This window comes from Sarcophilus harrisii, chromosome 2 (assembly GCF_902635505.1).
Source record: "Sarcophilus harrisii chromosome 2, mSarHar1.11, whole genome shotgun sequence".
NCBI classification, from domain to species: Eukaryota; Metazoa; Chordata; class Mammalia; order Dasyuromorphia; family Dasyuridae; genus Sarcophilus; species Sarcophilus harrisii.
The window spans coordinates 541,216,058-541,243,773 of NC_045427.1; the positions used below are offsets into that span (position 1 = coordinate 541,216,058).

At 36.4% G+C, this 27,716-nt stretch overlaps 1 protein-coding gene across 1 annotated transcript in view; it reads right to left on the minus strand.

Moving 5' to 3' along the window:
- SLCO3A1 (solute carrier organic anion transporter family member 3A1) overlaps positions 1-13,563 on the minus strand; it is a 330,964-nt gene extending 317,401 nt beyond the window's left edge. The window contains exon 1 of the mRNA XM_003755560.4: positions 13,081-13,563. Within this exon, the coding sequence (XP_003755608.1) occupies positions 13,081-13,272 (192 nt within the window). The 5' untranslated portion in view covers positions 13,273-13,563. The remainder of the gene's footprint in view (positions 1-13,080) is intronic.
- Positions 13,564-27,716: the final 14,153 nt, after the last annotated feature.

Below are 27,716 nucleotides of genomic sequence, written 5' to 3' on the forward strand. Positions count from 1 at the left end.
AAAAAAATGCTTGTTTCTTACTGATTAATTGTTTTCACAACTGCAGTAATGCAAACTCAGCTAGACTTGGAGTAAGACAGACCTAGGACACTTCCCAACTATCTAAGTCTTGCTAAGTCATTTAACTTCTGTCTGCCTTAGTTTCTTCAACTATGAAATGAAGATAATAATATGATCAATTTCCCAGGATTGTTGTCAGAATCAAAAGAGATGATATTTGTAAGGTGCTTAAAACAGTGCCTGGGGACAGCTAGGTGGCCGCAGTGGACAGAACACCAGCCCTTAAGTCAGGAGGACACGAGTTCAAATCTGACCTCAGCCAACACTTAACACGTCCTAGTCGTGTGACCTTGGGCAAGTCACTTAACCCCAATTAGCTCAGGGGAAAAAAACACAAAAAAACAAAAAATAAAAACTGCCTGACATGTAGTAGTTGTTATATAAATGCTAGTTATTATTTCTTATCTGATATCTCTCAAATGGAAAGAGTGAGCGCCAATATTTTCATCTTGGCTTGTTGTGCTTAAGCATCTCCCTGGGAGACAATCACTAAATCATAAGCTGGTTTACCACTATGTAGGTGGAAAATGCTCCCACACTAGGAATTCCTAAAGGTGAGGAAATCATATCTCTTTGCAGTATTCTTATATATTCATCAAGACTTCATAATAAACGAGTTAGCATCAGAAAGAAAAGAAATAATAATTCATATTTAGGTTTTTTCCAGTTTGTTTCAGAAAGCTACCCTTCATCACTCCCCCCCAAAACTATACAATTTCTCAAATATTGACTCCCTATATTGTATAGTCAGTCTATTGACAACCTGTGCTGTACAGTTTATGTCTTGAGTTAAAGAAAACATAAAATATGATAATAATTGCAATATTGAGCAAAATAAGACTTTGTCCTAGAAGACAAAAGACATCTCTACTCAGTTTCCATCAACAATTGCTCCCCTGTTCCCCAAGTAATTTGGGATATCCCACTTTGGGGATAGAGCTTTGATCCTAAATTAGATAGACAACATGTGGTAGCACTCAACACTTGTCTGTACAGTGTGAAATGTGGACTTAGAAACCTGATGTGTTAAGAAGCACTTTTACATATGCTCTCTGAGCAAAATCACCCACATGGAAAGAATGGATTAAGATTTCTACTACAGTCATGCTTCAGGAAGTTTGTAAAAAGCTCATCATAAATGTTGATGTATTTCCACTGAGCGAATCATGCTACATGAATGGAAAGCGTTAGAACCTTAAAAAGAAAGTAATATCTGAAACTAGGTCTGTATGCAAAGCATGCCATTGGGTAACCCATTTAAATGACAAAGTTCTTTGAAGGGGAACTTGAGGACATGTGATGTCTACCCTTAATTTTGAAAATCAGTGCTAAAGTCATAATTTCTATATCATGACATGTCTCCAAGATAATCAGATTCTTTGAAGATCAGCATGTTCTCTTAAAAACAAACAACAACAATGCATAGTGAATGCTGAGAGGATGGCAGCGTTTCAAAGGTTCCATCTGTGGGCAGTTTTGTAGCAGCTCCCAAATCGATCTACTCTAACCAAGAAAGCCATCAATGAGAGCAGTCAATCAATGGCTTAGTTCATATACTACCTGAGTCCACACCTCTAGGAAAGTTTCTTAGAATTAACATCAGTGCTTATTTTCCCAAGCCCAAGAGCTCTTTCCACTTGGGACTATTACTATGATCTATCTCTTTAAGAAGAAGAACGAGGTTTCAGTATCTGTGATGGCTGAATTCTCAATCCAGCTCTGCTCCCATCATACAGGGTTTTCAATTCTTCAGTACAATCTTGATCTGAAAGTTATGTGAGATAGGTAATAAAGATGACTGTGGATCTCTGCACAAAATATACAATGCTACATAAATGCTAAATAGTGTCACCATGGAAGATGGAGCTTTTGTTTTAAGTTAGTCAGATTCCATTTTCTCAAATACAATAAGTTTTTCAATTCACATTTCTTATCTCATTAACGAGATTTTTGCATAATAAAAGCCATGTGAGGCTAGTATTACCTTGCTGCCTATATTTAGAATTTTTTTCTCTTTGGATATGAAATTATGACACTGTTATGCATAAGATTGTGCTAGCTACTGTATTTTAAAACTTATACAATCAGAGAATAGCCTTCCAAATTAAATTTCTCCCTTTTCAAGCAATTATTTTTCATTAATGGGTTGAAATTGGTAGGAGAGAGTGAGAAAAGGCAGGCAAGGTAAGCAAAAGAGGAAAAGCATATTAGAATTTTTGTAGACCCTTTTCCAAAACCAAGTGATATATATTCATTTGAACACTTTGCAATGACCTTTAATTGGAAAATGCATTCTCAGAGTTGTTCCAGCCATGCCAAACGTGGATGAAGAAACACATAAAAAACAATCATTCCCACTATAATTTCAAGGTTATTTGAAAAATCAAGGGAAAAATAAAACAATTGATGAGCTCATAGATCATCTGCTCTTTAGCTTCTGCAGCTATCTTGTAGATTATAGCAATGTCTATTCTTGAGGTCAGTGAGTGACTCATCAGGTGATTTGGGGGCAAGTCTTTATATACTCCTGAAGTTACAATATCCTCATTCTTTAAAATAGGTATAATAATGGATGACTCCAACTTCCATTCAAGGACCTAGGGTAGAAAAGCCTGTAGGATCCTCTGTGGTACTTTTAGAATCACCAGTCTATTTGTGTGGAGGAACTACTTATCATTTTCTCCAAGTTTTCATATCATGAGATGGGAGACTGTCAGAAAGTTCCTGATGAGTACAGCAAGGGGACCCTAATTGTCCCTCTCTAGCTGGCTCTTTCTCTTAGAAATTCTAGCAAAGAGCACAGGAAGACAAAGAAAAAAGAGAAGGTGATGGCAGCAACTAGTTTGGACATATCCAAGATTTAAAGAACTACCCAATAAGTGAGATCTTTTAGTTAGCAGCCTTGAGCTTAAGTTGAAACTTGTCAAAAAATTTTTTTATCTGAAATGGAAAAGAATAGCATTGTCAGCACAAAGGCATGTATCTATGGATGCATGAATGAATATACTAACCTGAGGCTGAACCAAGTTAATTTCTGTAGCTACTCATAACAAGGAAACTCAATGACATCCAACTTTCTGGAGGCCCTTCCTCAGTGGTCATCACATTTGTCCACACAGAATGTGAAGAAGTGGGATGGTAGTATTGTGAATCATAAAATTATCTGAAGAATATAGGTTAAGGGTCACCTGAATGGTGAAATAAAAGCTTTAAATCCAAATCCCTTACCAAAAAAAATGAGAAAATATAATTCAATTCAGTTCAACAAGCATTTCTTAATCACCTACTCTGAGATCCAGCCTCAGATGACCCTGAGGGCCCTTCCAAACCAATCCAATCCAAATCTCTGTATCCTATGTACCAAGCATTGATCTACATTTCTGGTGGACTGAGATTGAAACTGAGAAACCTTCAAGGTACTTACATATGAGAAGGAAAGGAAGAGCAACATGCACATATAAATACAAACAAAATAAATAATTATTTGGAAGGGAGAAGGTATTAAAAAAATAGGAGAATTTAGGGAAATGAACTGTAAGAGGTGGGGTGTATAATGAATATCATCAAGGTGACATCTGAAGTAAAAATGATGAGATCAATTTATCACAGAGTAAGAAAGGATACCTGATCCTCTCTGGTTGCATTGATATTCACATAATATAAGGAAAATTTGCAGAAGGCCACAAAATGTTGTCAGCTGATCCTCTATTTTTATGTTATAGGACAATGCAGACAAGAGCAGGATGGGCAGGAGGATATGAATTGACATCTACGGGGCCAGGGAGATATCCACATCACAGATGAATCAGAGTATTGGGCTTTGTGTTTCTCATAGGTTGGTATGTTATAAGATCACAAGAAATACAGACAGAGACCTAACTGTTCTCTGTTCTCTCTGTGTTGCTTTAGTAGGCAACACAAACAGTAACTGAGGCTCTTTAATGAAGTTGTAAACCCAAAAACCATCACCAAAAGGGGCTTAGTCAACAAAAGTAAAGGGAAGATGATGAAGATGGGGGAAGGGCATGTACACATTCCCATTTGTTTATTTGCAACCATTCAGAGGATAAGGATTGTGTCAGGCTGTGTTGTTTTCCACTTTATAACATGTTCACTGTTTGTTGACAGGAAGGGATGAATAGGGCTTTTGTTAAGTCAAAGAAAACGCTAATGACAAATTATGATACCTCAGAAAGTAAAATAAATAGTCATCATATGAAAAGAAATTTTCAGTCAATTGAGAAACAGTTCTGTGGATACCTATAATTTTCTTTTTAGGATTCTATTAATTATTTGGACACAGATGACCTTCCTTCTAAGGAAGGATGAGGCTTAAATGCAGAAAGGAAGGAATTGCAAAAATAAATATATAAATAAATAAAAGCAGCTCAGCACTGTGGATGCTAGCATAGTTTGTAGAGACAGGAAGAGCTGAGTTCATAAATTCCACCTCAGCCACTGACTAGCTGTCTGCCCCTGGAGTGATTCAGCCTATGTGAACCACAGTTTCCACAAATATAAAATCGGGCTAACACTTCACAGGATTGTTGTAAGGCTTGTAATATGTATAATTTGCTATGTAGTTGGGAAGCATCATTATTATATTCTTTATGACTAAAAATGAACCCTAAACATCTGAATTAGAATTAACTGGTATTTCAGACTAGTGAGATTTCCCTTAAGTGAAACTGACTATTTTACTCAAGGAGTCACCAGATGGTCACAAATCTTGCCATAAGTTTTAATCATTATTTTGATTGCAGAAAGTTCAGTACTTTGGAAATATCTTCCTCTTTAAATTCTAACATATCCATATTAATGCAGTACTCAGAATGTACCTAGGGGAAGTCCTTAGCAGAATCTCTGAGTAAACTGGAGTATTTTCCCTTATACAGTCTTGTAGAAATCTAAAAATATTTTCCCCTTTGTTCTTTGAAATATGATCACTTTTATGAAAATTATGAAAATTTATCATTGTATAATAGATTGACTTAGGACAACTGATGTAAATTTCTGCCCTCTTTCTTTTTTGGCTTTCAGATTGGGGGAGAGGGCAAGAAACCTATTTTGAATATATTCATTGGTCAGCAAGTATCATGCATTAAAATCTTCTTCAAAGTCATTGGAAATAGGATTGAGATGAATGAATATGAGTGTTAGGAAAAGAACTAAGTGCCAAATATTGGAATCCTTGGAATTCACTATTTTCAGGACCTTTCAGAACTATTTCTTTCACTATTTCCCAAGGCCTCAGAGAAATAAGTACTTAGATCCTAGAAATAATGTGTAGATATGATGGTTGAAGGCCTATTCTGAATTGCAAGGTAGTTTCAGGACAAGGAGTAGTTAGAAAAATAACAGATTGCAGTTCTTTTACAGAGTCAAAGAGCTTTGGAATGATAGCTCTTGGACAGGAATTGCCTTATAAAATACCACATGTGCATCTACGAATCTAAAGAAATATTTTCAAGTGTTATGCGTCTCCTGTTGCTACAACTTTTTCAAAGTAATTGATCACTTTCTCAGTCCTCTCAATTGAGCAACAGAGCAAAGTAGATGGGAAAAACTTAAAAAAGGAGTTATTAACCTGGGGTCCAAGAACTTATTTATTTATATGTAATCGGTTTCTCGTAATTTTTTTGGGGGAGGGGAGTATTTAAAATATTTTATTTGTCAGACATGGTAATCCTTGTTACAAGTAAGTCAGGGCTGGAGAATCTCTTTAGCTTGGGAGTTTTGAGCTGAGTGGGCTATGCAGATTGTATGTCATCATTAAGCTTAGTATCAGTGTAGTCAGTCCCAATAAGGGAGAGCCATCCAGTTACATAGGAAAGCAATGAACTAGACCCAGTGAGGAACACAGCAGATCAAGTCTCCTGTACCACTCAGTGATGGAATCAGCCCATGAATATTCCCTGTATTTTTAGTGTGTGAAATGAGGAGACATAGCATTTATAATAAATAAATAAAACATTTTTCTGACAGGGTCTCCGTAAGCTTCAGCAGACTATCCAAACTGTACATGATGTGAGAAAGGTAAAACAAAACAAAAGAAACAAACAAAAAACTGACATCTTTAACATAGGAAAATGACCAATTTCAGGATAATGAAAAGCCTATATACTAGAATGACTGAGTCATCTAAAGAAAACAATGAGAAATTACAATCTGACTACTCCTAGAAGCTTCACATCCAGTAATATATAGGGGCCTTCTGAGGTATAAGGTTCAAGGAATTTTCCCTATTTTCTTTAGTACATGGCTATTCTTGATATAGTTATTGACCATTAACAAACAATAATATTATTAATTAAATTTATTAAATTAATTGAATGGAATTCTTAATAAATATGAATAATAATCATAATTAAAATGTATCGAATACTTGATATATACCAGGCACTTAAAGTGCTAAGCAATTTAAGATTATTGTGTCATTTAATCCTCACAACAATCCTGATCCTGAGAGATAAGGCTATTATTATCCCCATTTTACAAAAGGAGAAACTGAGGCCAACAAGATTAAGTAACTTGCCAAAGATCATAGTGTCTGAAGCCAATTTGAACTGAGTCTTTCAGAACTTTATGCACTGACACAATAAACTGTCCTTAATTACTAAGTAAAAATGGATTCTAATTCCATAAAGTACCATGGTAAGGGTGGGCATGGAGGAGGGGGAAGCTAGCATTTTTATACACTTTTCTCCTCATAGTGGAGATTAAGTGTGTGGTATACTGTGTATGCTTTCAGACATGGCTAATATGAAGTTTGTTTTGCTTAATTGTTTCTCTTTGATACAAGAAAATCTTACTTAGAGTTGGTGAGGATTATTGTGAAATGAACATGATGTTTTTTAAAGTATATTATTTAAAAGGGGGAAAGTAATTTTCAAACCTAAAAAAAGAAAACTTAGCTTTTTATAATATTTAATTCAGTTCTGCAACCTGAGCCCCTACTATTTTCAAGACACTTGCTGTACTGGGCACTTCAAGATAAAATGTATTAGAGCATTTATGATAAGGTCCACAGAATAAGCAATTGGTACTTCATTCTCTCTTTTAAAAAACTTAATTTTAAATGAATGAGCCAAACTTTGTATTCAGATTAGGAAACTAAGGATATATAATCTACTAACCCTAACACTGGGGCTCTGTTCTCAGCTTTATAATCATTTTGCTTATATAAACACAAACAAATAATTTCACTTTTGTCTGAGTTTTTTTTTTCTAGAAAATCAAAGGGTGATATTGTATCCATCCCATCTCATAGACCTATTATGAGAAGTAAAGTAGACTAAAAGGAAGAGATAAGGAGAAAATGCAGATCATTATTGTTACTGTGGATTTGTTTTATCTCCCCTAAGAGGAGGATGATCACATCAAGTATAAATGCCAGGGGATAACATACCAAGGTTATTGTGGCTGGCATTTTTGTGCTAAGGGATGGGTTAAGCCAGCATTGCATCAACAATCCCCCTTGGCATTACCCCTGCCTCACTCAGACACAATTGAAAGAATGAAAAGTTCTAAATATTACTATAAGCACCATATGAGTCCAACCTACTTCCCTGCTTCCCCACCTTGTCCTGGAATATAACACAAAAACAACACCAATACTTTCTTTATCTTATTAGCCAGAAAACTAAAAGACTATTTTCTTTTGAGTTTTTGAGTAAGAGACAAGGTGCACACACAAGCACATGAAATACACCACTCTGTCCATGTTCTTTGCAATATGATACCTATTTATCTGAAATCTAATCTAAGAGAACATAGTTTCTGTACAAGTAGCACCAAGTATAAAGGTAGCTGTTATGTGTGTAAAGCAAATGGAAAGGAGCTCTCATTCAACCTGCTTTTGCTCCATGTTCTAAAAAATGTTCTTTTCATAAAGTCAAATGAGAATGCACGGGTAATGCTGGCAGTTTTGGGCTGAGTAGAGCCAGCTCAATGTTGCTTCACATTAAAAATAAGATTCACGTGATGAGTGAGAGATGCTTGGACAATGTCACTTTTGCATAGGTATTAAAGCCATCCTTTCAAGAAAAGATTCTGACAAAATAAGGTAAAATATAAGATGAGTTCTTTTGTTCTTTCCACTTTAAAGCATGGAGAATAAGCAGACAAAGCTGTATACCAAGCTGTCATTCTGGGAACACTTTCCAGAAACAAACTCTTTTCTAAGCACTTTTAAAACTTGTGATAATTTCATGTTGTACTGGAATTTTGGATGATTACAAAGTTTTTACCCTAAGTAACCACAACATATTGAAATTTTAAAAAATTAAATCACAGTTTTTTATCCACAGACAGTATTAATTTTGAAGATGACTGGAGATGCTGTTTCTCTTTGCTGTCTATTTCTGGGTTTTATATGCAAAATATACTGTCAATATGAAGCTTCTTATAAAATACCAAATTGGACAATGTCACTGCCATGTCAAATATAAGCCTATTAAAATACATTCAGACCTAATAGTAACAAGACTGATTTCTCCAATCCACACATAAAAACTAGTCTCATATTTTGTAGTCATGCTTCTCTCTCCTTTTTTTTTCCTTCTTTTTTTCATAAATACTAAAGAGGCTAATTCCCAATTCTAGTTAATAGGAATTGCCTGGGTAAAGCTCTACTTAGGACACAAGAATAGTCCTTTAAATTGTTTATCTAACATATTAAAATGTATTTTACATATAAACCCCATCACAATTACCCAGGAGGTTCTAAGGGTTTTAATTTCCTGTGCACATCTTAACCCAGGCTATTTCTCCATAACTTGGAAAAAAAATGAATTTATGAGAGACAAGTCTGCAGAACAAAGCCCCAACTATGTCTGTAGGTCTTCACAGAATCTATCCAATCAATATGTACATAATGATTATATCATTCAATACATTCCCTATATTAGTCCTCCTCTCCAAACAGTTCAAGATGTAAGCAGATGTTGTGTCCTTGCAACTAGGTCAGTTCAAACTGTAGCTCTCCAAAGCAAAAGACCTAAGAAGACACAAATTAAATTGCATTCTCTGCTCTGCACACAATGACTGTCAAACCTAGAGCTCCTCTCTTATGCTGAAATGATTATTTCGCAACTGGTTGGACAGCAATTTGAGTGACAAGGTGATGGAACAGCTTTCTGACAGACCGGTGATTTGTCTAAAACTGACTTTCACTTTTCCAAAAACAAAAAGAAAAAAGCGTATATTAACAAAATTTTGGAAGTGGGAGGCTGTTGGCAAGGTATCTAAATTAGCCTTATCTTCATCTTGCTGAGCCTGGTCAGCATGACTGATTATGCTACTGTATTACTCTAGAAGGCCCTAGACTCAACCTAAAAGACGCTGCTTCTAGCCTTTTAGAATTGCTAGCAAAGATTTTCTGGCTTCTCAGCCTGCAGTGGTTCTCTTGGGTTTCAATCTCAAGGCTGGTTTTGCTGGAGAGGAAAAAAAAACAAAGTTTTGCTTTCCAAAGTTACCAGAGACATCTCAAGTTAACTTCCTGCCTTGGAGTTGTGTGTCAAGAAAGCACTGCAGCATGAGAGGTGGAGATTCTACTAGTCTCAAGGGAGTAGCTAGGTGGAAAAGTCTAAATTTCAGGATGTAGAGATAGTGAGATTGAATTTTCCACCCCTCAGGAAAAAAGTATAAACATTTCAATGCACCCCCTTCTGAAACAGAACAATGCAGGCAATGCATTTGTGTATCTTCTTCACAATGTGTACAAGAGACACTAATTTTCTATGTGTACCTCTGGGCAAAGGAAAGTTTGGTAGTACCCCGCGGGATAATATGCATCAGGTATCCTATACTATTTCATCTTTACATCACTCATAGAGAGCAGAGGGATTGTATTTGGAACCATTATAGGGATAACAGAATCTAAAGAGGTATCTGTGTCTACCTAACAATAGATATTCTTATCTAATGATAAAATTATGAGGAACCAAAAGGAGGAACTATGCCTTCTTTACAAATATGTGCAAACAACCTGAATATTCAGTACTTTATTTTTATCTATGCATTTATGTATTATCCACAGAACAACTACACACAATAAATGAAACAGAAGAAATAGTTGCATTTTTTTCCTCTCCCAATTAGCAGATGATCAGAAAACTTGTCAAGTTATATAGTAGAGCACAGACATAAAGCAGACAAACTCTAGCAAGCAAACTTGATTTTCAAGTGCAATTACTAGGGAAAGCAGCAAGGGAAAGGCAAAAAGGATAGAATCCAGCATGTATGCAAACATACTATTTGAATGATCACAGATTTTACTTAATCTCTCAGTATCCCAAGCAGACTTTAAGTAATAAGAGTTGTCTATCTGTATCCCTGGGAAAATTTTTCCACACTGGAACTTTTTCATATTTTTGAAAGGAGAAAGGTTATCAGAAGAGGTGTAGTAAAATGGCCCTGAACTCTTTATTCTATTTTCTCCAGGAATCAAAATGAATTAAACATCTTAGGTGATTCCTACCCTGGACCAAGTCACACACTCACACGTGTGTGTGTGTGTGTGTGTGTGTGTGTGTGTGTGTGTATGGAATAAGTATTGTATGGTAATTACTAAATATAAGACACTACATTGTACTTTTTACAAATATCATCTCATTTGATCCTCACAATGACCTGGGAAGTCCCTACTTTATAAATGAGGAAACTGAGGCAAACAAAGATTAAATGGCTTACCCAGGACCACATGGCTAGTAAGTGTCTGAAGCCAGATTTGAACTTGTACCATTTCAGTAATTTCAGCATTGGATCCTGCAATCTGTATAACTAATGGTAGTTTTTATCAACCAAGGGCTAAAAATGCCTATAAACATTCTCAAGTTGGTTATATTCTAACCTAGGGATACTTGCAATGTACCAAAATAATGACTTATCAACATGGTTTCTTCTTTATTAAATCTAACAAGGTCTCTTTGCTACCTACTGAAATTGGTATCCTACCCCAGAGTTTGTCCTCCGTCAACTTACTCATTAGCTGTTCTTTCTTATGGGTGAGACTTAATTTCCTTTCTTCTTCTCTCATGTCTCTTAGATGACTGTAGTCTAAACTTAATGATATAATCTTTATTAACTGTGTCCAAGAGACTATTCTTGCTTGCCATGGATAAATAATGCTTCCTACAGGGGAAAACTGGCTTGAGTCAACTAGACCCATAGTTATACTGGTAGTAAGTTCTAATTCATTTATTATCTCCTATTACATAGAGAATTGGTGAGCAATTAAACATAGCTTCCTATGTTAATTTATATATATGTAGGAAGAGAGACCATATAACTACACATCCATCTCTTCCACATTCACACTGTATTTGTGAATTTTAAAAGTTCATTTATTTGCCTACAGTCTTAATGAAAACATTGTACCCATGGTAGTTCTGATAAATTTATGAGGATATACAAAATTAATTACTTCCAGGTGTACCCACGTAGGTACAACATACATTGTACAACCTTTATGTAGGAGTAAAACAAGTCATTTGATGTTTGTCATGATATGAATACCTAAATTGAACACACGAGTTGCTTTAGGCTAAGTAATTGGTTATTGCAGGTGTCATGTTATAGGCATGACATGTAAAATGATAGTACTATAAAACCTTTGATTTTAGCCAAAGAAATAAGTGGAATAATGGAAATATTTGATTTTCAAGGGGTCTTAGGGCCCAAAGTACTACCACCCAAAAAGTCAATTTCATTTTAAGAAGCTCTTTCTATGAGACAATGTCTTTCAGATCTAAGAATCAGTGTAACTTGCACTTCCCCAAATAAAATCTATTAGCTAGATAATTGTATGAACAATATGTAGCATTCACTCTGGAGCTGTTACCTTGACCTAATGTGAGGGAACAATGAAATCCCTTGAGTTAACGCTTTTCTATCATTGGGATAATAATATAAACGAGAAGAAATCAAATCCAATTCTAATTTCATAATTGCTCAATAAAACTAAAAGACTGATAATTGATTACATTTTCTGGTCATTGGCAAGGCAAGAATTTTATACTGTGGTTCTCTAGTTTCTTTAAGTCTTTCTTACTGAATCCTGGTCCAAGAAGGTATCCTCCAAAGCCAACTTTATTGCTAAGATGAGGACAGGCAAAAAAAAAAAAAAAAAAAAAAAAAAAAAAAAAAAAGGGAGAAAGTGGGTATTTCACAGTGCTGAGTCATTTACAACAGGCAAGCGGTTTCCTCAGAAACACAGTGACAAGTCTTTTAAGTATTCAAAAATTTTTTGGGGTGCAAATTAAAAAGAGTGCCACATTTTGTCTTCTCTGGCTACAATATTGCAACCACTCTGGAGTCAAAAGCAGATGGCAGTAGGGAATTCACCTCTAAGAATGAGCAGGCAACACAAAGTATAGAAACTTGAAGCTGCCCCTCAGGTGCTTGTAACTTTATCTTAAACCGTTGAAGATGGCTCTTGGCAGGAAATAAAAAGGAAAAGGGGGGGGGGGAACTACCTATATATCCTTTAACTCCGATATTGTATTTTTTTAATTAAATTGTTGAATTCTCAAACAATTGTAGAAGGTTAAGCATCTAGAGAAAATATTGTATAATGGAACTATTTTAGATGGCTAGGAAGCAAAGGACAGATAAAGCAAATAGCTATCTCTCTGTGTGTAGGTAGCTTGAAAATCACATGTTTTTCTCTACATGGGGTCTCCAGTAGACAAGACAGAAACTGGTCAGGAAATGCTCCATCCCCGACTGTCCCCTGACCCACACCGAAACATACCATCCCTCTCAGCATTCTCTGATCCTGCTGTTTTCTAGAGATACTCCAGCAGTTTGAGCTGCCCGGCATCTCTCCAACCATGGCAACCCTCTACCTCCTCCTCTGCACCACTTGCTAACCTTAATGCCAATCCGAGGTCATGCCCGCTAGCAAGCGAGTGCCCAGGCTCCCCCTTCCAAATTCTTTTCTTGGAAGTGGGAAGCCAGTTACCCAGGCAAGGGATGGGGAATGGGGCCGGCGGAGCGTAGTTAGCAAGAGAGACTCACCAGGTAAGCGCCCACCGTGCCCTGCGCCAGCATCAGGGCGCATTCGGACACCAGGAAGATCTTGATGTTGGAGAAGCAAGACACCTTCTTTTTCTTCTTCTTGTTCCTCTGAGCCTCATCTCCCTGCAGCTCGCCGCTCCTGCCCCCGTTGCCACCGCCGCCCGAAGAGCCGCTCGGTTTCTTCCCTTGCATCCTTCCTCCTCCTCCGCTGCCGCTTTCCCGCTCCCCCTCTATCTGGGTGCTGAGGTGGTGTGTGCGTGCGAGTGCTGGTGTGTGTATGTGTGTATGTGTGTGTGTGTGCGCGCGTGTGTGTGAGTGTGTGTGTGTGTGTGCGTGTGTGTATCTCCGCCCAGGAGGCGAGCAGCAACCTTCCGCGCTTCTCTTTTTCTCTCTCGTTCGCCTCCCTCCCCCCGATCTGTTGGGGTGTTTAGAGGTTGAAGGCAGAATCTCCTCTCCTCCTCCCGCTGCTGCTGCGCTCGCCCCCTTCCTCTTCCTCCTCCTCCTCCTCCTCCTCCTCCTTCTCCACCTCCTCCTCCTCCTTCTCCTCTCCTCCTCCAGCCTGGGCTGTGCCAATCACAGGGGCTGGGAGTGCAGCGGGAGCTCCCCACGCCGCCTGCTGCTGCTGCTGTTGCTGCTGCTGCCGCTATCGCTGCTACCGCCTCTCCTCCTGCGGGTTGCTGCCGCTGCCGCCGCCGCTTCTGCTATTGCTTCTGCCATAACCAGCCCCGTTCTTTCTCCTCTCTTTCCCCCTCCTTCCCTTGTCTTTCTTTTCCGATGAACGGGCACTGCTTCTTTCCCTCCTTCCCTCCTTTTCTGCTCTCCGGAGCTCTCTCCCTTTTTGCTTTTTAAACCCGCAGCCCCCACTCCTCTGGCTAGTGCCTGGGCTCGCTTCTTTCTTCCAGTCTCTATACCCGGCGGAATCAGTTCCCAGCTGCAGCCAGCGCCCTGGGGAAAGAAACTCAGAGGGAATCGCGGCTGGCACCGGGAGGCAGAGAGTTCCAGAGGGTGTCGGGCCCCCGGAGCTAAGGGCGGTGCCACTAAGGGAGAAAGGAAGAGTCCGCTGCTCTAGAGGACGCCTAGGCTTTCGGCTAGTTTCCTGGACTAGAGATAGGGGTGGGAATAAAGATGGAAATAGGACAACAGGGTAAAAAGTGCCCGGAACAGGGTGGAGGTAGGGAATCTGGGTTGGAGAACAAGGGTGGAGGTAGAGAAGAAGGCAGTGCCCACAAGAGGGTATTAGTGGGAACCGTGGTGCTTCAGAAAGAGGAAAGGGACAGGGGCCAATCGCTCCCCTTTTTTATCCAGAGCCGGGAACTAGTAGAAGCTTGACCCTGGTTTGGGAGAGGGGCGGGAGGGATTTTCTTCCCCAGCGCAAAGACAGCTCTAGCAATGAAAAGGGAGAGATGCCCGCTTCCTTCTATCACCATACCCCGCCCCCACGGGGCGCTCCGGCCCTAGCTTCTACGAGGTCACCAGTCCCTGAGAGAAAGGGGAGGAAGGTTCTGAAATATGTAAGAAGTTAGATTGATTTGCTTATTGCTGCTGTAGATGCCAGCCTTGTTGGCAGCAGCGACCAAGGGATATGTCGATCTCTCTTCAGTCCATTCACTACCTCGCCACAAACGGAAACGAAGCTAAGGACAGAAACGAGTCTGACATAAGCTGAAGGAGCCATTAGCCAAAAGTTGCAGTTGGATACTCATTAGTCCTGGCTGCCCCATCACACTGTTGCTGCCGGAGAAACCTGTGGCATGCAATTCTTAAATAATTCTGAGAGCCAGCGAGGATTTTGGGTCTCAAGTCACTGACTATAATAAGATCATAAATTCCAAACACACGCCTTGGAATAGGTGAATAAAAAACAAGCATATGCTTAAAGGAGGGGAGCAGGGTATCCTGATATCATTTAACCCTTGCTAATTCTGCCGAATTCCAAGAGGTAGCATGCTAAAAGCTGAAGCAGAGTTGGATCCAGTTCCTGATTCTACCTAGGTAATCATTGCAAAGTCATTTAATTATTCTTCAGTGAACAGAATACCGGACTTGTAGTAAAAAAAGACCTGAGATGGAATCCTACCTCAGATATTTCTCAGCTATATGCCGCTGGGCAAATCATTTAACTTTTCTGTGCCTCAGTTTCCCTACCTGTAAAACAAATAATAACACCTATAAAAAGAGATTGTTGTGAGGTTCAAAGGCTTGGATATATGTAAAAGTGGTTTGCAATCTTTAAGGCACCATATGAATGCTAGCTTTAACTATTTATATATAATAGAATCAATAACTGCTAAACTCTTTTCCAAATCTAAACCGATAATTTCAGGGCATTTAGTCACAACCTTCGCATAAAAATCTAGTTCCTTGAATATTTATTAGGAAAAAATCTTGAGTAAACTGTCAGTTTACAACTGTCATTTGTAGAGTACAATACTTTTTTTTTTAATTACAGGAATAAATTTGAAATCTGAATAGCAATTAACTAGAAATGTACTTTCTCAAAACCACTTGGCTCCAATGTTATTATTAAAACTTATTGGGTGTGAATGAATGGGGGGAGAAGGGAACTGGGAGGTATAATTAAGGACTATTGCCATTACATAAAAATTTAAAAACAATATAAAGTTATTTTTTCCCTAAAAGGACCAGACTACTTTACAGACATGATCTCATTCAAGTTCACAACTTTCTTTTGAAAGACAAAATCTCCATAACTTCTTTATTTGGATATTCTCCCTGGCATTTAATGTGGTAAAAAATAATTCCCCATGAAATTAACCTTTTCCATTTTCGCCAGTTCCCATCAAGGACACTGCTATCCTCCATCACTCTCCTACATCAATAATTTTGGAGTCATGATTTATTATCTCTTCTCCCCATCCAATTTCCATACACAATTCCTCTTCCTTTCCCTCTTTATCTTCTCACTTACAATTTACATTCTCAGTAATATATTTTTGGGAATTCTAAGTACCTAGGTGGCAGAGTGGATCAAGTGCTGGACTCAGAATCAGGAAAACCTAATTTCAAATTCAGGCTCATTAACTTATTAGCTATGTGACCCTGTGCAAGTCACTTAATCTCTCTGCTTTCAATTTCCTCAGTTGTAATAATAGCACCTACCTCACAGATAAGTTGTTAGAGGAGATATTTGTAGAACACTTAATACACAGAACCTGGCACATAATAGGTATTATATAAATGCTAATTCCTTTCCATTCTCCCCCCCCCATGTTCTTTCATTCCATTTCTATAGACATAATATGACTAACAGTTCTCATCCATGCATTCCTCAAGTAATTGACCACCTCTCATTCATGCCCAGGGCATATTTTGGATATTTCTTTTTTTTCTAAAGCTTTTTATTTTCAAAACATATGCATGGATAATTTTTCGACATTGATCCTTGCATAGCCTTGTGTTTCAGATTTTCCTCTCCTTCTCCCACCCCCTCCCCTATATGGCAAGCACTCCAATATATATTATACATGTTAAAATATGTTAAAACCAATATTTGTAATCATATTTATACAATTTATACAATTTCAGATATTTCTTTTCCCTTAAGTGCTAGATATTTGTCCCATTTCATTCCTAAACATTGGTTCAACATATAAGCACATTACATTTTTCTTCAATAATTAAGTGTTTTACTTCAGGTGAAATAATATTGTGAAGGGTTGCTGGTTTCATAGCAACAAAGTTAAAAATGGAAGATGTATTCCTGGTCAGTCTGGTAACTATAAAAATTAAAATATGAATTATTTAAGACTATATATTAAGACTGTGGTGGGTAGAGTAGAGAGAGTTAATTCAGAAGTGATAGAACTGGTACACCAAATTATCATAGAAACCCTAGAAGTTTTTGACTTGTTACCAGAATTAGTAGTGGCTAGATCCTCTAGAAGGAGAATATGAATAAAGGAAGTTCTTTATTATACAGAAAATCCCTAATCTCTAGTTTATATTGTTGGAAATGACAATTTTCTGATGAGTCTAGATATTATTTCTCAAAGGAAGAAAATAATTTAGTATCCACAGGAAGGGGAAACTATAATCCCTAGAGAAATAGAAATGTTTAATTCATAGGGGACAGCAGTATGGTGAAGTGTTAAACATGGAACCTGATAATAACTGTATATGAAATCTGTCTCTAGCAACAGTTATATAACCTTACTTAACCTTTCCTGATCTGTAAAACAGAATGGTAAACCAGTAGTACCTAGGATTGGTGAGAAAATTAAAATAAATAATATGTATAAATATGACCTATAGAGTACTTTTACATATATTATCTCTAAGTAATATAGGTATTCTTAGTCTCATTTTACAGATGAGAAGCCTGAGGCCCAGAAAGTTGGCATTAAATTAAGTCCATATATAGCTAATGTCAGAAGTATTATTTGATCATTGTTTTTGTGACTATAAGGTTAGCATGCTAAGAAGTCCTTAAAGCACTGGAAGGGTAGTAAAATTGATAGGATGATGATTTTGAAATTATTAGAGTTGGACTAAAAACTGAAGGTTCTTTCCCTTCTCTATTCCCCTCCCCCATCTTATCAACCATTTAACTTGAGGTTTCCTCTCCATTACTGGGACTTCTATGGAAAAAGGGCAACCCTCTTTTCATTGAACTATCTTTAGAAAGTGCTTAATGTCTCTGTAATATGTAATAACCAAATGAATGAAACCTAGAGCTGGACTGAGAACAGAAGAACAATATAGGAAACACCAAATTAAGGATGGAACTTGGCCATCAAAAAATTGGTTACAAGAACTCACTGGAAAAAAAATGGAGTTGGTTATAAATTTATTTTGGGGAGGGGATGTACACATAATGAGTTTGTTTGTATGAAAACTCTCCCCACTAATGCAGATGTACAAAGTGGTGTGTAATTTATATCCTAGGATACTGAAAGATTAACTGATCACCCATGGTCAAATGTTTACTGGGGATCTTAAGAGAAATTATATGCAGGTCTTCTATATTCCAACTAGTAGCAATCTTACATAATGCACACCGGGATAGACCTTTCTCTACTAATACTGTATCATACTGCCTTTTGCCTGTAAACATCACAGGAAGTATATATGCCTCATCAGGTTTTCAGTTTGTATATACATGAAGAGACATGTCTTAGGGAAAGGGAACTTTTTACCTCTCAGGTTAGTATGCTTGTGGTTAAGACTAGGCTTATAGATTTTCCCTGTAATTACTAGTAACCAGCCATGAAAGTAATCATGTGCCTGGAATCTAAAAGAAAACAAAACAAGCCTAAAGGAAATCAGGCAGTAGGCTTAATGACAATCAAATGAAAAGCCTAAAAGGAATTTAATATACCCTTTTCTATTTAGTTGTTTTTTTTTTTTTTTAGTTACATGCAAATTAGTGCTTTGGAGTGGGAAAGAATATCTAATTATTATTATTATTTTTTTTTGGCAAGTACATGTTTGGGATCTTCTGGTCCCATATGCAATAAGGAGTGACACTCATTGAGAGTGTCTTGTTTAGAGCCCAAATGAAGTGGTGTTCCTTATCTATTCAAGAAAAGATTCTCTAAATGTTTCTATTCTTAAATGGCATTGTACTAATTACACCAAGTCTCAGAACTATAAAACATTCTTCATGAAATGAATAAGTCCTTGAAAGAAATCAACCTATCGATACTCAAAAGTAAAGTGGATGAAGAGGATGCAGTGAGTGGATGTGTTCCCTAGATTACACCATTGAGTTAGTCCATCAGGATATACATGTTTCAATACTTGAATGCATTTGTGATGTGATCAATGTCCAGTATTCTCTTGGACAATGCAAATTGCAAAAAATCCACACTCTCTATTTCTGCACTACTCTTATCCATGTCCCCCAATAAATTTTCTCTAAAAGATACACCCAGTATGCCAGAGGTCTTTTTTTCTAGGTCTACTTAAAGTAACTTGTGCACAATGAAGTAACTAGGGCTCTTCATAAGTTAAACTTCATTTTTGTTACATTAAAATTAGCCAATATCTCTTACAGCATTTCTTGTGCATAAGTCTGGTATCTCCAATAGTCTTTGGAGCATATAGACACCCACAATTTTAATTCTTCAGGTACAGTTATATCCTGATTAATATGAATAGATAATGAATCCTGTGAAGTGGTCACATTGAATTTGCACTGCATATTTTCATTGAACTAGAACCTCTTAACATATTTTGCATAATTATAACTTCAGATAATACAAATTCAAATACATGCAAGCACTTCCTTGGTTTCATTATTCACCCTAATTGGCAACTAGCTGCATTATGACTTTCCATGACTCTCAGCCATATAATATCACTAAAGGATACCTGCTGCCTCTAAAATAAAATATATTCTCTTCTCTTTTGCCTTTAAAGCATTTCACAATGTGTCTAAACCTGTTTTTTCCAGGCTAATTACACACCACTGACACTAATTTAGTCTATATTTCAATCAAACTGTCCTACTTACTGTCTTTTATTTACAGATATTATACTGCACCTCCCACCACCATATCTTTACACAGGTTATCACCACATCAGGAATTCTCTCCCTGCTTTTACCTCTCTGAACTGCTAAAACTGAGTTTGCCAGCCCTTTCCTAATCTCCTCTCCCAATCATTCACATTTCTGAAAAATACTTGCTTTATTTGCTTATTTATAAATTCTTAGTAGATTGCAAGACCCTTGAGGGTAGCAACTCTCATTTTTGTATTTGTATTTGTATTCCTAAGGCCTGACATATTAGTAGATATTTAACAAATGCTTATTTGTTATATATAAATATAACATATATTTAATATTTAATATTATGTTTAATATATATTTAATTATATTTAATATATATTTAATAAAATATAACATATATATATATATAAATAACTGAATGCTATGAGTATGTAAAAAAGATAGAATTTTGTTTCAGGGGACATCTGGGAATTATTGAATGAATCCTACTATTTTCCAAACCCATTCTTTTCTTCCTACTTTAATCCTGAATCCTTTTAAATCTGAAATTTTGTTCAAGAGGTATACATACTATGCAAACTCAATAGGCTATTTATCTAACTAGGCAGCACAATCTGAACAATGCTATTCTTCACCCACTTATTTTTCCTGTGTTGATAGTTAAATCTACTTCATTTGATTCATTATTGATCTCACTGAGAAAGTTCTGAAAAGCGAACCCGACAATATTATTTATAAACAGGTACATTTCCTTTCAATAAAATAATCCCCTTTCATTTGTATTCTTCACTGAAAAGCCTCCATAACAATAGCAAATACCTTTCATAAATATACATTGCCACTCTATTATGATATGTCAATAGTATTCAAAATTAATAAACATTTGGTCATAAAATAATTATATCTCTTGATTCACTGTTCAAGGAATCTTGCGTAATTTCAACATAAACACTGGAGATATCTATTGTTAACTTGTCTAAGAAATGGTATTCATTTGTGTGATTTTCCCCCCTTTAATCACTTCAGATTTTCTAATGATAATAGCATGTTTGAATATGTCAGGTCAAAATTTATGTAAATGTATCCCAAAATGTCTCTTATTTGTTATTATTGTTGTTTCAGTCATGTCCAACTCTTTATGACCCCATTTGAGGTTTTATTGCAAAGAAGCTAGAGTGTTTTGCCATTTTCTTCTCCAGCTCATTTTACAGATAAGGGATTGAGACAAATGGGATTAAATGATTTGCCTAGAGCAAAGAGTCTGAGGTCAAATTTGTACTCAAGAATATGACTTCTTGACCCAGCACTTTATTCTCTTTATCACCTGTTCCACCATCTCACTGACTGAGCAAAAAAGACCAAGAAAAATAAAGTTTAAAAAGTATGGTTGATATTATCTATTCAGATGCTACCAGTTCTTTCTCTGGAGATAGATGGCATTTTTCATCACAAGTCATTCAGACTTTATTTGATCATTATATTGCTGATAATAGCTAAGTCCTTCAAAGTTGATCATCTTTACAATATTGCTACTTCATATGGTCTTCTGGTTCTGCTTATTTCATTTTGCATCAGTTCATGTCTTTCCAAATTTTTTGAAAACATTCTTCTCATCATTTCTTATAGCACATTAGTATTCTATCACAACCATGTTCTACAACTTATTCAGCCATTTTCCAAATTATGGGCAGCCCTTCAATTTTCAGTTTCTTACCACCACAAAAAGAGCTGCTATAAATATTATTGTACATATAGATCTTTTCCTTTTGGGTTTTTATCTCTTTGGGATATAAATCTAGTAGAGGTATCTCTAGGTCAAAGATATAGTTTTATAGGGGGGAACAGTTCCAAATTTGTCCCCAGAAAGTTTAGATCAGTTTGAAATTGTATCACTGGTGCATTAGTGTCCTAATTTTCCCATATCCCCTCCAAAATTTTTCATTTCCTTTTCTGTTGTCTTAGCCAGTCTACTAAATATAAGATGATGCATCTATTTTTTTTTTAAGTTATGGTTCAATCATTCCCCAACTGAATAAAGTATATCTCTACAATTTCCAGTTCTTTGCCACCACAAAATTGGTGGCATACATATTTTAGAATATAAAGGTTGTTTTTGTTTTCTCCTAATCATCTTTGGAAATAATCCTAATAGTGATGTTGTTGGATATAAGAGTATAGGCAGTTTAATAAGTCTTTGGGAATACTTCTAGTTTGTTCTCCAAAATGGTTGAATCAATTCCCAATTCCACTAACTGATGGAGTTGTGAACTGATCCAGTCATTCTAAAGAGCAATTTGGAACTATGCCAAAAGGGCTATTAAAACACTTTGATCTAGCGGTGCCACTATTGGGTCTGTATCTCAGAGAGATCATAAAAGAAGGAAAATGATCCACGTGTTCAAAATGTTTATAGCAAGTCTTTTTGTGATGGCAAGGAATTGGAAATTGAATGAATACTCATGGATTGGGGAATAGTTGAATGAGCTATGGCGTATGAATGTAATGAAATACCATTGTTTTATAAGAAATGATGAACAGACTGATTTCAGAAAATCCTGGACTTATATATACAGAATCTATGTGCTTTGTGTTTGGAGAAAATATTTATTCCCAGAAATTTGCTATAGGTCAAAGAAATATAGTCTGTTGAATTCTATAAATAAAGACAAGTCTCATTCCATCTCAAAGGAAGGTCTCCACTATCTTAAAATCCTTGGTCTTATCTAAATTATCTGATAAGATTAAAGACCTCCATCCCTATCAATATGGTGTCCTGAAATTATTTACAGCAGAAACACCTCCACCTAAACAGACATATTTTGGGGGGTTCACAAAAGTTAACATTATAACCCAATGTTAAGACATTTGCTTCCACCTCTCCCCACATCCCAATTCCAAAACATCTGCCATCCAATTACTATCATTTATTTGGGATTTTTAGCAATATAATCAGAGAACATTTCTACAGAGAACATTTGAGCCATCATGCCAGTAAAAACAATTGTCTTGTTTTTTATTTTCCTTTATAATGAAAATTATATTGACCTACTTCAGTTCTTCCAATAATATTTCAACTTATTGATTTGGAGTCAAGAATTTTACATTGAAATTATCAAAATTTAAATAAAGATTTGTAGAAAGTTTTTAAGTGTTTTTCTTAGTGCTATTTGTCCCATTTCCTTCAGTCTCCTATGGGGACTGCTGAAGCAGAAAGAGGCATGGTACAGAGGTGTAAGGACCATTTTACTTTGGTCTTTGTTTCATGGGCTTCCATGGCTAAGGAAATCAAGCCTCATCATATTTATACTTCAGCAGATTCAGTCTGTCTTCAGAATCACATGAAATGATTTCAGGGTTATAGAACTCTCCATATATTGTCTTTGGCTGGCTTACTCTTTAAATACTCAGGTTCATTTCCATAAAAAAACAAAGTAGAGTCAGCATTATTCTTGCTTCCCTACAAGCACTTAGGTTACCCAGAGTACTAAACTTAGAAATAAAATTTATTTACACAACAACAAAGTTTAAAAGTCTTTAGTTCCAAAAGAATTGATAACCATGGAGGAAAAAAGATTCTACATTACACAGCAATGTGTAGAAACCTTCGAGCTTACAGTATTACTATGTAATTTCAGGATGCAAGAAAGACAAGTTCTTCCCTCCACCTAGGAACTACATAGTCTATATGACACAGTAACGGCAAAGGGCAAGGTCTATGTTTGTTCTTTCATTGTGGATCCACAGTCCCATGGTGAACTGGCCTTTTCCCCATCTTGGTGCTCCATCAACCTGATGCTGGTTCAGCAGTCCCAGATTGCACTAATGGCTTCCTTCCAGAGTGAAAAGGATACTGTGGTTTTCAGCAGAGATTTCCTAGATCCATCTGTGCTTCTGTATCAGTCTCAAATTGACTTGTCTTTATTTCCTGCTGCTTTGAGATCCACATGCTACCACTTTTCAGCTGTGTCTGGTCTTCAAACCTTCCATGGTATATCTTATATGCAAGCAGGTCCACTTGCATGTGTGAGTCTCTTGAGTTTTCCTAGATGAAGGGGGAAGGAGTTATCTGATTTCTCATGATGTTCACTTACTGTGCTAATAATTTCAGGTAGGAGGGTTTTTTCCCCAATTAAAAAAAAGGATTGTCATTTTGTATAGGAGACAAGTGGGTTAATTTCATGTGAGAGAGGAAAATATGACAATATCTTCCACTGTTGCTGGGCCATGGCAAGATTTCACAGCAAGTGGCCTTAGTATAATTCAACACAATGAGAAACTGTTGTTCAAGTAATTCACATGAACCAGCCTTTGCCAGCTTCAATTTTGTTCTCAGGCAAATACCAAGTCGGAAAATAAAAGCAAAGAAAGATTTTTATTGTCACTGTGATGGAAAATAGATGTTTAGTTTCTTACCCAATGAAACAAATTTTTCTTTTTGAAAAAGCGTCTAATCTTATGTCTAGCTAAGGACAAATTTGGAAATATGCCAAATTGTTTGATTTAAATCTAACCTTTGGGCTGAGCTGAACATAAGTGAATGAGAACTGTATAGTAAAAAGAATATTTTATTTGGAGTTAGGAAATACAGATTCAAGGCTTATCACTGCTATATATTAGTATTTCACTTTGGGCTTGGGCTCATCACTTTGACTCTCTAGGTTTACTTTCTTATGTAATATAAAAGAGAGAGTTTCATGAGTTCAAAGTCACTTTTGACTCTAAACCCAATACTTAAAAAATTGCTTCAATGAATTTAATTCTAAAATGAATATACACACATTTTTTCTCCTGTGTGATACAACTAGGTTCTGATAACTTTCACTCTTGCAGGATCTAATGTTAACTACTTAACTATATTCAAAACTTACTAATGGTATTTACAATATTTCTTTGTTGAAAGAAGAGGAAAATAGTAGAATATATGAAACAAATTTTAATTTAAAAATAAATTGTATTGATATAGTCTGTTTTTATAGCTCATATCATCTAAATTTCCCATGGTGTTCCCCTCTTCCCTCCCAAAGTCATACCTTAAGTTTTTTAATTTTAAAAATTTTATTATTCCATCCTTCTCATTATCCCTACCATCATCATGCACAATTTTAAAAATAGAAATAAAATCCTCTATACATATAAGCGCAGTCCAGCAAAAATAACCATGTCTGAAAACATGTCTTTTATTACCTCTTAAATTCAACTCTGACAAGAAGTGAGTGATGTGTTTCATCTTTATTCTTTTCAACTCAGAACAGATGTTCTGTTAAAGTGAATTAGTGACTGAAAGTAGGGGAAGGAAAAGAGAATAAAGTACTTGAGATGTGAGTTGAGAATTCATTATAATACAATGAAAAGAATGTTGGAATTATAGTAAGCAGGCAGTGGGTGAAGTTCAGATTCTTCCTTTGACAGCTTTGGGCATATTGCTTTATTATTCTGAGCCTCATTTTCTCATCTATAATATGCTGCTAAACCCATAGTACTTAAACAATGGAGTTGTTCTGAGCATCAAACAAGATAATGTACATAAAGGTTTTTTTAAAATCTTTTACAAACATAAAAGCATTATAAATATGTAAGTTATTATTGAGGAATGGAAAAATATGAAATTGGAGGTCTGTTTGGAGTCATGAGATCAGAAAGAGTAAAACCTTTTTTGTGAAGATTAGAGCACTGGAGTTTCTTTGTGTCTTCCCTTGATCAACTACCCCTGAAAATCTATTGTGACCCCTTCTAGGCATTTTATTGGTTTCATAAGTGTATAGAATAACTTGTTTCTCCTCTTGACTCCAGATCCTACAAGAGTGATCAGGAATGAATCCTCTGAACTGGAGTATGGGGAGAGGGGGAGCAGCTTTCCTGTGAACATGTCCTTTGATCAAAATTGACTATTTCCTTGGAAAAGGAAATTAATCTACATTGACCCAGTAGAGCTTGTAATAAAAGAAAAGAAATAATTCTTCACTCTCAGGAGAGAGCAAGAGCAGTAGTCTTGGATCCAGACAAAAGGACCATGTAATCTACCTTGACCTTAGTAAATGGCAAGGCTTGAATACTAACAATTCTTGTTTGTTTGTTTGTTTTTCTACTTGATTTTGCTCTTTTCTCTTTAATTCAACCTAAGAGTCTCCTGGTTCAATGGCTCCTCTTTCTTTTTCCTTGTGTTGAACAGATGAGCAAAGGCTTAATCTTACTCTTATTCCTTTTCCTTCTCTTTTCTTTCTTCTTAAACTAGAGAGCAGAGCTACTTTTATGTTTTGGTTTCTTCTTCTTTTGGCCCATAGATGAAGTCCTAGGGATCATAATGGTTTGTCAACTTCTGCACAAACAATAATGGATAAAGAAAGTAGATGAGCCACTGATTGTCTTTGTCTTCTTTTTCTCTTTCTGAGTCATTATCCTGACTCTTCAGATAAGGAAAATAAAGTAGTTTAGTGAGATAAAGTGATGGTAATGGTCAGTAATTATCAGAGGCTTTGATTTAAACTTATCTTAGGCTATGTTCAATGTCATGACACTATCCTAAAGTGCCTCTATATGATCTTCATAACTACTCTGAGAAAGATGTATATGCCACATTATCATCCCTGTTTCACAGATTAGAAAACATGCTAAAGGATTTGTCCATGATAAGGCAGTTATTAAGTGTCTGAGGATGAATTTTAACTCAGGTCTTTTTGACCCTAAAACCAACTTTCTATCCACTAGACCATATAACTTTCATAAGAAAACATAAAGAAATCCTTGTGATCTGAGACACAGGTCATCTCTTGCAGTGTCCTGCTAAATATCATGAAGCATAGAATAAAGAAATCTTACCTTTCTTTGACTTGGGTTCAATCAACTATTGGCCCAAATATCTATGGGTTAATATGTCAAAGCTCATTTATTTGTTGGACTCAAAAGGTCAAATGAAATGGGAATAAAAATAACTCCTTTGAATCAAGGAATTAGGTATTTATTTTCCTTTTATTCCTTTTCTTTTCTTTCCTTCAGCCCTCACCCTGTAGGGCAAGTACAATTGGTTCTATTTCTCTTAATCCTTTATCACTTTAATGCAGACATGCAAGATTTTCAATCGTGGTCCACATTTCTAGAAATTCATTAAAATGTGGACCACATGGATTTAATTAGGTAATTAATTATAACCTGTTTAAATTACAACTAATTGATCCAGGACTACTACCATGATACATGTAGTCAGTCACTGATTCATGGTTAAAGTAGGAATTTAGGCCCTATTGGCCTACTAGTTTGCTTATACTAGCCAATTAGTTATTTTCCCATTAAAATTTTTGGTAAGGTTATTGTAGTGGCGGTGGGGGTTGTTATTCATACTTCATCCTTCTAAAGGACCATAACACCGGGTAAAGGAAGGTGATGCTATGATGTGCAAGTAAATTGGATTTAAATGAGGGAGGGATATTCAAAGTTACTAGCCTCACTTTTTCCTTCAGAGCCATTAGGTCTATGAGCTACATGACTAGAATCTAATGGATTTTCTCATAACTCTATATTCAAGGCTTTTGGTAAATTTATTAAATTTGCTTTTCTTCCTTTGCTTCTCTCCCTCTTCTTCCTTTCTCCCTCCTTCCTTCCCTCCTTACTCTCTCTTGTTCTTCCTTCCTTCCTTCCTTCCTTCCTTCCTTCCTTCCTTCCTTCCTTCCTTCCTTCCTTCCTTCCTTCCTTCCGTCCTTCCTTCCTTCCTTCCTTTCTTTTTTCAATCAGGTTTAAAGAATATGGGCAAGTTAACACAGCTAGTAAGTATCTGAGATTGGGATTTGAAATCAATTCCTCCTGCCTTCAGCACTGATTTGATTCACTGTAATATTTATCTTCCTCCTAGGTTGCTAAATTTTCCAAGACAGTGGAAAAATTGCTTCCAGAAAAAGCTAAACTAACTGTTCTGGGGAGTCACAATTGCTCCCTGAAGTATGTAGTAGAAATAAATATATTGTACAATGAAAATGATGTTTTAATGCTGGAGAAAGTGAGGCAAAATAGAGATTAGAGAGTATTTAATAATTTATTTAAAAGGGACAGATTTACTGGGACCAAATGCATCCATGGTTTGGTCCCAGGGCTGAATGAGACTATAGCCTCCAAGAATCCAGCAAACAGTGTGAGTTCTCAATGACCTATATACACATGGCTCAGACTCAAGGGG